Source organism: Hypanus sabinus, chromosome 2 (genome assembly GCF_030144855.1).
Source record: "Hypanus sabinus isolate sHypSab1 chromosome 2, sHypSab1.hap1, whole genome shotgun sequence".
NCBI classification, from domain to species: domain Eukaryota; kingdom Metazoa; phylum Chordata; class Chondrichthyes; order Myliobatiformes; family Dasyatidae; genus Hypanus; species Hypanus sabinus.
Window position 1 is genome coordinate 173587938 of NC_082707.1, and position 10580 is coordinate 173598517.

At 39.6% G+C, this 10580-nt stretch overlaps 1 protein-coding gene across 4 annotated transcripts in view; it reads right to left on the reverse strand.

Annotated features, from left to right (window-relative positions):
- prpf39 (PRP39 pre-mRNA processing factor 39 homolog (yeast)) overlaps positions 1–8733 on the reverse strand; it is a 28858-nt gene extending 20125 nt beyond the window's left edge. For all 4 annotated transcript variants that reach the window (XM_059959517.1, XM_059959521.1, XM_059959525.1 and 1 more), the window contains exons 1-4: positions 8658–8733; positions 5242–5702; positions 2046–2171; positions 1231–1349 (exon numbers count right to left, since the gene is read on the reverse strand). In XM_059959517.1, the coding sequence (XP_059815500.1) occupies positions 1231–1349; positions 2046–2171; positions 5242–5702; positions 8658–8670 (719 nt within the window). In that variant the 5' untranslated portion in view covers positions 8671–8733. The remainder of the gene's footprint in view (positions 1–1230; positions 1350–2045; positions 2172–5241; positions 5703–8657) is intronic.
- Between the last annotated feature and the right edge of the window lie 1847 nt (positions 8734–10580).

Sequence of the window (10580 nt, forward strand, 5' to 3'; positions counted from 1 at the left end):
TCAGTTTCTGCCACTCTACTGACATAGCATTGATCAAAAAATGTTTTTAAAAATCCCATGTAGTGTGATAATTCACTCTCTGCATCAGAAACTTCATGCACAACCGACCAATTCTATCCCTGGCCTTTTAATCCATCTTGCATCTCTAACCCAATCCGATACAAGGCAATTATTTTCCTTGTCCTCCTCTGCTACCCCTTCAACCAACAGATTCAATTGTCTATCTTCCATAATTTCTAACATCCTCAACATAAATAAAGCACCAGTCACACTTTCCCTCTCTTCTTCCATTTCAAAGGGAGCTTTTCCTCTTCTATCTCCAGCAACACTCACTCTTTTACACCAGTAACTGATGCAACTGCAGGAGATAATTCTTTCCTGTTGTTTAGAGGTCTCATTGTTATTTACAATAGATGGCTATTTAGCCTAAATAATTTTAAATTGTAAGAATTCAGATCTTCCTAACCTCATTTGAAACTTTACTGGAATGTTTTCTGCTAAAAATGTAATATGCCTTCATGACAAAGGACTATACTTTCAGGAATTCAGAGAAAGAGAGGCAATCTTACAGAAACATAAAATTATGAAAGGGATAGATAAGACAGAAACAGGAAAATTGCTTCCACTGATAAGTGAGACTCAAACTAGGAGACTTAGCCTCAAGATTCAGGGGTAGAGATTTAGGATGGAGATGAATAGTTTTCCCGCAGCAAATTACAAATTTATGGAATTCTCTGCCCAGGGAGGCAGTGGGGACTGCCTCATTAGAAGTATTTAAGATACAGAATTTTTTGTACAGCAGGAGAATTAAGTGTCATCTGAAAAGACAGGTAGGTGGAGGTGAGTTCATGGCCAGATCAACCATATTCTATAGATGGTTTACTCCTGCTCCTATTTTTTATGTTCTTAAATGCGATAAAATTCACTGTGAAAGACAAGCATAAGCTGCTGATAAAACACTTAAACTCAACAATCTCATGACCAAAGGTCATAAAAGTCTGACCTATTTTAAGTTATACCTTGCTGTCCAACAAAGAAACTAGGAAAGACCTTTATGTTGATAAGTTCCAAAATTCTATGAATTATGAAGCTGATGGTTAATATACTTAGAATCAAATAAAACTTCCAGCTTAAATTTTTATTCTAATGAAATTTACTGACGTCAGGAGAAAGTTACCAATTGAATTATCATGTATTCATACCAAAGTACAGGTATGAATCCAATATTACCTTTTTATTCTTGCATCAGTCTCTGGATTGTCACTATCCAAGGTCTCCTTCAAGAAATTGATATAGTGGAGCCAAAGATCAACACTAAGAGGAATTGCTTGCAGTCCTTGTCGGTACACCTGTGACAAAGAGTTTCTAGTAATTTCTGAAATAAATGTAATAAAAAACCACCAGCAGAGTCTGTATACTGAAAATGTTACTTTCCAGGAATTTGTTTGAATAATCATCCATTACCATTATGTGGAGGGTGGTAAGAACATCACAATGTTCTGCTCTCCACGCGTACAGCCTTGATCTTCAGAGTGTGAGATGGCTCCTGCATTCTGACAAGGTAGGGCAGGCTTGGGGTACAGACCATAGGGCACAGACCCATTAGAACATCACTGACAGCCTCTAACCACAAATGTAATAAAATTCAGCAAAAACAAAAACATTAACGTAAATACAGGAAAAAATAATTGGGTTTAAAATCATAGCACCCAAGTAAAACTGTCAGAAAAGCCCTGCCCTACTTGTTAAATTGCATTGATTTGCACTGCAAAGCTTGACAAACTGTAGTACTAATGAACCTGTTAACAAAGAGAGAAGACATTAGCTGAAAACTGCTAAGGGAAAATATTTTCTTTTATTTTAACTCTGAAAAAGTGGATGAGACCATAAATTATTAACTAAAGCCAAAATCAAATTCTCAAAACCTCTTACAAACATGGTTTGCTTTAGTCTTTTGAGTAGAATATGGCTTGTAGTAATCTGAGACATGGCCAAATTAAAAGTGAAATGCAAATAAAGGGACAAAGTTACAAGAAATCATTCACCTCATTTGCCTCTGTCAGGTTGTTATGGCGTCGTTCAAGATCAGCATACTTTTTCCAATAGCCATAGCAATATGGATAGTGAGATAAAAATTGATCAAAGGCTCTTCTGGCTGCCAGAATGTGGTTCTGTAAAATTAAAAAAATGTTTTAAGTTTTATTTTCAACACATTATACACAAATGTTACCTCTCGGGCACCTCTTCATTTGCTGAGTTCACTTATGTGGTTGCATTTTGATTTGTTATATTTACAATTCAATTGCTTAGATTTCCATTCAACATTAATCACCGAGATACACCTTTTGTAAATTGATGCAATAACTATGCACTTTTTAATTAGTTAATTAGTTTATCTTCATAAGCAACAATTCAATGCAGCAACTACTGTTATCAGTAAAGCCCGTATTCCAACCACAGAAGAATACAATTTATATTATCTTTTAATTCCCAGAAGTGTGAATACGAAGTAGAATTTATTCAAACGTAAAATTGAGCTGAGTATTCTACACTAGGCTTACATTAAACATTGATGTAGTTAGTTGCTTCAACTATCCAGAGCACTTTCACTCCGGAGCAAGGGTTAACCTAAATTCCAGATTTACACAACCGAGTGAATGACTGGGATGCCAAAACACATTTTCCACCAAGACAAAATCTAGACAGTTTGTTGAAGAATGAGGCTGCTGTTTGAAAGACCGCATTAATTGGACTAAATCTTGATGAACCAAGAATGTAATGATAGTATGGAATGAACCAATATACATAAAGTGCAATTTAACATCCTCCAAAACTTCTGCAGCCAATAAAAAGTGAGCAAATGCAGACTGACAGATTCTATCCCACATCTTTATCTAGTCAATTCACTCTAATTTCTTCATTTAAAAAATGCTTTCTAGAACACCAACATTTATTTAAACAGAATATTGCATAAAAGCAATCTGCAGATATTTAGGCTAAAATCAGAAAATCATACAAGCCAACAACAGCTGGTGAAAATTCAATGCACTTCCCACAGGATTGCTCCCTCTGTGATTCCCTCATTCATTTGCCCCTCCCCACTGATCTCCTCCTGGCACTTACTCCTGCAAGCACAAGAAGTGCTACACCTGTCTATTCACATCCTCCCTTGGGACCATTCAGGGCTCCTAACAGTCCTTCCAGGTGAGACAATGCTTCAACTGTGAGATTGTCCGGATCATTTACTGCACCTGTTTCAGCCTTCTTGATATTGCTAAAACCCAATGTAGGTTGTGGGGACCATTTTGCCAAGCATCTTTCCTACATCTGCAACAAACAGGATCTCCTGGTAGCCAACCATTTTATGCCCAATCCTAATCTAACATGCCAGCTCATGGCCTCCTCTACTGCCAAGATGAGGCTATTCTCAGGTTGGAGAAGTAACACTTCATTCTGTCTGGATAGTCTCCAACCTGACAGCATGAACATTGGTTTCTCTAACTTATGGTAATTTCTCCCCCATCTCCTCTCACCCCTTCTCCTTTCCTGTCTATCATGTCCCTCTGGTGTCCCTCCTTCTCCTCTTTCCCCCTTGGTCCACTCTCCTCACTTGTCAGATTCCTTCTTCAATCCTTTACCTTTGATGAAATCTCATCTAGTTAAAGTTGAACTTGACCAACAAAGCAATTATGTAATTCCCACAAACACACCTGGCCATGGCATTATTATTATAATCAGCTATACAAAAAAAAAGATTTATTTTTAAAAGAAATATCAACATTGAACATGATCTCTACTTCCCAGCCACCAGAAGAAGAAATAGTAGTGTAGTGGCATTCATTAACAAATGGATCCACTATACCAGGGGTCGGCAACGTTTACCACTGAAAGAGCCAATATGGACCCATTTCCCACAGAAAAGAAAACACTGGGAGCCACAAAACCCGTTTGACATTTAAAATGAAATAACACTGCATACAACGGTTTTTTTTGCCTTTATGCTATGTATAAACAAACTATAATGTGTTGCATTTATGAAATTGATTAACTCCTGCAGAGAAAACGAAATTACATTTCTGCATGCAACAAAAACATTTTGAACTCCGAAAAAAAGACGTTGGGTTGAAGGTTATTCCATAGTTAGCCTACCTTGGATCGAAGAATTAAAAGAAAGCGCGCACTGGCGGGTGTCAGGCATTGGCAGTGGTGATGTATATTAATAGCGATAAAAAAACACATTGTAGCCGTGTGCTACACGCAGCGCTAAAATAACGACACTGCAGTCAAAGAACTTTATTCGAACTAAACAGCCTTACTTTAAAGCCTCCCTCAACCCGTCCCCGTGGGCGCAGATGCTCCAAAAGACACGTACTCACAAACCCCCGTAGGCTATCTCCCTTAGCCGGAACGGTGGCTAATTGTGAGCCGGTTCGGATGTGCCAGGAAATGGGGTCTCCACAATGTTTTATTTAGATTGTACAAGATCACCATAATCTTCAAATTTCGAATTACATTTCAAAAACTAACAAACCACGGGGAGCCGCAGCACAAAGACGAAAGAGCCGTGGGTTGCCGACCCCTGCACTATACCTTCCAACAGCTTAATTAAGCAGAGCATTCAGCAAGTTCAAAAAATATTTGATAAAATGTTATTATAGAAAATGTACGTGGAGTGATGTAATATGGGTAGCTGTAGAATTTCTGACTTATGGGAAAAAAGGCTCATTGATAGAACACTTATTAAACTTGGGAACAGCCTATACAAAGATTTATTCTGATCTCTATAGTAATTTATCCAAATTGTAGAGCTTTAATATAAACCCAAATAACTACAGAACAACCATTAACTATAACATAACTATTTTAACAGAGAAACTGTCAAATTTATTGTTTCACATGCAAACCTCTGAAGATTGACATAGAAGATAACCAGAATTTACTCCAATTTGTCTTATGGTTGAAATTACCAAAAGACTCAGCAGTGAACCTTAATGAAATCTTCATTGTAAATCTTACAGTGATGCAATGGCAATACATCACCAAATGAACATATTTAGTTGTCTGAAATGATGTCTGACAATTATCTAGTTTGCTATGGACCACATTTTTCAATTGACAGAAACTGTTATCAGCACCAGCAATAAAAATTCTGACAGCTGCAGAACTAAGTTTTCAGTATAAAGATGACAACACACTGCACTTTGACCATACATTTTTAAAAATTTTGTATAATTTACTCACCTCTTGCTCTACATATTGCAGCAAATACGTCCAACCTGTAAAGTCTTGGGGATTGTCTTCAACCACCTTCCAAAACTTTTCATATTCCGCAGGAAAGGAAATTTCAGAGTCATTGAGTCCCACATTTTCTATATCTTCAACAGTTCGATCAGGGGAAGAGTTCTCAGCCTGAGATTCAGTGTCCATTGATGCTGAACCTTCAGGAGATTCTACTTGCGATGCTAATGAATGTGGCAAATTTGTTAAGGGCTCCAGACTGGTTTCCTGTTCAGTAACTTCATTTTCACTTTCTAAAGTTTGTGGCTCATAAGTTGAGATCTCATGGGTATCAGAAGGCTGAGAGTTTGGCACGAGCATCTCTTTTGGAAGAGAATTGCTTGTGGTGGAGATATATTTATACAAGTCACTTTCATCAGTAGAAGCAAGTCCATCACTAGGTGACGATGCTGTCTCACTTAAGCCTTAAAAGGTAGATAAATAGAGACACTGATCATACCACAAAGCAATTGTCCAAAATTCAAATTGTCCTCGTTCTTGGTTTACAAATACAAACCTATCGCTAATGATTCCTATCAGAAAAAAGCAAATTAATTCAGTTATAAGACTATTTTACTACCTACCATAAATCAGAGTTGAAATATATGCAACATTAATATTTGTTTTTCTTTAAACTCTCTTCTCAAGATCACTCAATGTAGGAAGCAACATTTCAACATTACTCACGCCTAGAAGCTTAATTTTGATTAAAAGAATACATTTTATCTGCAATTTTAGAAATTTTGATGCTAATCTTACATTTATCTTTAAATGAAAATGAATGGCAATCCCATTAAGATTCATTATTTGGAATATCTTTGTTGACCTTTCTCAAGAGTAACACTAAGATATTCCGCAGATTTAGACAAAATAATGTTTGCAAACAATTCAGACTGGCATCTTTTGCTGGCACCATTCCTTCCAGTGGACTGTTCCACTACTTTTATGATGGACAAAGGGAAAAATCTTTTTCAAAGTTGAAAACTGAAACATTTTAATATAAATTTGCAGGGTGTACAAGGGAGGAAATAGGATTGATGAGAACTGAATGAGAAACCTTTGCTTATATTTTTGAACAGAGAGCGGGGTATTCATAGATTGCAGAAGGAAGCAGACTGATGGAATGAGCAGAGATGCATGGTACGGTAGAAAGAATGGCAAAGTTTACTGAAGTTTATTATTCTCAAAAGAATGCTGGAACAGAGAGACCCAAGGGTACTTGTACATAAATTGTTGAAAATGCAGGGCAGGTTTAACAAGACATACACAATTTGGGGTTTTTAAATCAATAAAAACACAATACAAAAGCAGAGACTTTTATTCAGCCTTGTCTGAAATATTGTGTTCAATTGCAGTCACTACATTATAGGAAGGATGTGAAACCATCAGGGAGAGGTCACAGAAACGATTTTCGAGAAAGGTTCCTAGGATGAGGGATAATAGTTACTAGGGCAAATGTGAGGGTCTGGGGCTGTTTTCTTTAGTAAAGGCTGAGAAAAGATTTGATATTGATGGGTCTAAACAGAGTGGATGATGGAGTGGTTGAGGACGAGAGGTCACACGTATAAAGAGAGAATACAACATATGGCTGGAATCTGGAATGCACTGCCTGCTAATGTGACAGGTTCCTCTGTAAACTTCTAGAGGGAATGGATTATTTGATAAAGCAAAATTTACAAGCTAGGAGAAAGGGGCATCATGGACATGATGGGCTACATGGTCGCCCTGTGTGCAGAAACTACTTTAGAGAATTGTAGTGTTCAGTTTGTGCTGTTAATGGTAGTTATCATATGTCATAAACATTCAATATCCTTCAATCTAAATAGTATAGAAGCTGTTGTGTTTTAGTCAAGTACACTGGTTTTAGACTAAGAATGATCAAATACATCTTAAAGAATAAAAACTACACAGAAACATGTAAAACAGAAGAAGTAGAATATTCAACAAAAAGCATTGAGGAGAGCAAATGAGTAAAATTTACAAGTTATTTGTTGGCTGCTGGTGACTACTGATGTTCTGCAGGGGTCAGCATTGGGTCCTTTACGTCTCAGATCGTACATTAGTGATCTGGCTAAGTTTGCAAGAATAGATGGGCAGGTAGTGTTCAGGAAGCAGGGTGTTGATGGGCAAAGTGTCAGAGGGAATACAAGGTACTGAACCGTATGATCATGAACTTCAGTAGAAAGAATAGAAGTGTAGACTATTTTCTAAATAGGAAGGAAAAAACAAATCAGAGGTGCAAAGGAACTTGGGAATCCTCATGTAGGATTCCCTAAAGGTAAACTTGTAGGTTGGGTCGTAATAAGGAAAGCAAATGAAATGCTAGCATCCATTTCCAGGAGACTAGAATCTAAAAGCAAGATTTCATGCAGAGGCTTTATAAAGTATTGAGAGCAGTTCTGGGCACCATATCTAAAGGAAGGATGTGCTGGTGTTGGAGAAAGTCCAGAGGAGGCTTACCAGAATGATCCCAGGGATGAAATGGTTGATGTAGGAGGAGCATTTGATGGCTCTGGGCCAGCACTCACTAAAACTTTAAAAGAATGAGGAAGGATCTCATTGAAACCTACCAAATTTTGAAAGGCCTAAATAGAATGAAAATGCTTCCATTAGAGGGAGAGTCTAGCGTCAGAAGGCACATCCTCAGAATAGAATGTCACTCTAGAATAGAGATGAGGATCACTTTAAGCCAGTGGGTGGTAGATCTGTGGAATTCACAGACGGCTGTGGAGGTCTCATCATTGGGTATATTTAAAACACCATGATTAATAAGGACATCAATCAGCCATGATCAAATCGGAGTAAACTCGATGAGCGGAATGGCCTACTTCTGTTACGTCCCACTCGGAAGACAGCACTCCTGAAACTCGCATTTCCCCAATATCCCTCTGGCGTGTCAGTCTAATGTTCTGTGCCTAGAACATAATTTTTAAGGCGATATTCCTGACACCAACCTCTGCCTACGGTGGTCCTTATAAAACAGGGTGCTGTAAATTTACTACAATGCCTTGGACGAGGTTTTTAAAAGTTTTGCTTCGTTATACCTGGTGGAACACGACGCTAGGCTAAGACATTTCAATACAAAACTGCAAGGAACGGGTGTTCTTACAGGCAAAGGTGACTCCGGGCTGCCGGAGATGGGATATATTTAGACACAGGCGCAGCCCACATAAGGATTTCGCCGCTTGGCGAGGATCCGGGACTCAACGCGGGCCTGCTACCTTCCCTACAGGTCCCAAGATCAGGCCTCCACTAAGGCCCGAGAGCAAGGCAAGCGGCGCGCAGCCAAGCTGAGAGAACCAGGGGCGGCGGAGGCAGAGGCCGGCGCCCCCGGGGTCGCTCTGCCCGGCCTCCCGCGAGGACTCGCCAGCCACACTCACCTCGTGCCGCCATAATGCGGTCGCCCCGTCGCCGTGGCCGCTCGCAACTCGCACTCCTGACACCCTCCGAGCTAAACCCCGCCCACCCTCTGACATCACCCTCGCGTCACGGGACCAGCGATCCCTTGAAGTTCGCACCGTGACAATGGGATGATTGGATTTTAAGAATAATTTGAAAAACAGCTTGACATGTTCACCTCTTGAAATTGCACGCATTAAAACAACACCAGAAAATGCAGCGTGCAAGGTCATTTCTAGAATACAAGCGTAGAGGAGAAATAAATAATTGTTACTCCGGATCCGATGCAGTACAAGTCAAGTCGTCACTTTTTATTGTCATTTCGATCATAAGTGCTGGTAAAGTACATAGTAAAAACAAGACAAGGTTTTTCGGGACCATGGTGTTACATGACACCATGTAATTGAGTAAAAACTCAATTAGATAAAGAATACAAGAATAAAAACACGATGAATATACAGTAAATACTTGAGATAGCTAAATACATAGATTGATTGTATGTCCATAAAGTGATGCTCTTCACAGGAGTGTCTGTACATAAGGTGACTGAAAAGAAATAATAAAATAGCGGCGATTGGGGGTGTGGAGGCGTAGGTTAGTCGATGGAGGTTTTGATCAGTCTTACTGCTTGGGGAAAGTAACTGTTTTTGAGTATGGTGGCCTAGCTGTATGCTACGTAGTCCCCTCCCTGATGGGAGTGGGGCAAAAAGTCCATGAACAACGGTTTTGTCCAGCCTTCCTGTCCACTACAGTGTAGTTCCCATACCATGCAGTAATGCAATATGTTAGGATGGCCTCTACTGTGCATTGTAGGACGCAAGTACGGATGTGCATAATCCAGCTCACTTCAGCCCCTTCAGAATTTAGAGGCGTCGAGAAAAAACAGACAGGACAGAAATGCCTGTCTCAATCTCAATTTCCAAAGGGGCTAAGAAATGATTCATAAAGCAAGTCTTATTTTGCTGTTTTGCAATGTTCTAGTATGTATTTATATATGAATGTGTCAGTTAAAAAGAATGAATACTTAATGGCTGTAAAACACTTTTGGGGTATACTAAAAGGATGAGAGGACATTGTATGCCCGAAACACTCAGGATACAGTATTCATTTGGAACAGGAGTCCACCGAGTATGGACCAGGCACTGGTAAATGGGATCATTGCAGAGAGTCTCTTGTTGGGTCCTTAATAGATGTGGTGGTCTATGGGACCTGTTTCTGTGCTGTGTACTCTAACTTTTGACCTGCTTGATGTTCAAGAATAGCGCACGGATGTAAGAATGACTTGGTAGCTTTCACTGTGCCCGTTAGCCAAAAGATATGATAGTTTTCTTCTTGCACTCATCAACAAAAGTATGTTGAAAAATACTGCCTGCATTCCACTGGCACAAAGGGGGAGTTGGGGTTAGCATGGATCATGGCAGAAGAGGGGCCTGCTGCCTTACTCCTGAGGTTTTGCTGGCGCTGGGTAGCCCAGGGTGAGGGTACCATCTTTCACCAATAGGTCTCAGGGCAGCACATAAGCTGGCAAAGTGTGTACAGGCCATTGCTGGTGACTGGCATCATCCATGTCGTGTTGGTAGCAACAACCTGGCACTCAGTGTCAGTAAGATGAAAGAGCTGATTGCGGACTTCAGGAAGGGTAAGATGAAGGAACACATACCAATCCTCAGAGGGATCAGAAGTGGAGAGAGTGAACAGTTTCAAGTTCTTGGGTATGAAGAGCTCTCAGAATCTAACCTGGACCCAACATATCAATGTGGTTATAAAGAATGCAAGACAATGACTATATTTCATGAGGAGTTTGATGAGATTTGGTATGTCAACAAATACACTCAAAAACTTCTATGGTTGTACTGTGGAGAGCATTCTGACAGGTTGCACCACTGTCTGGTATGGAGGGGAGG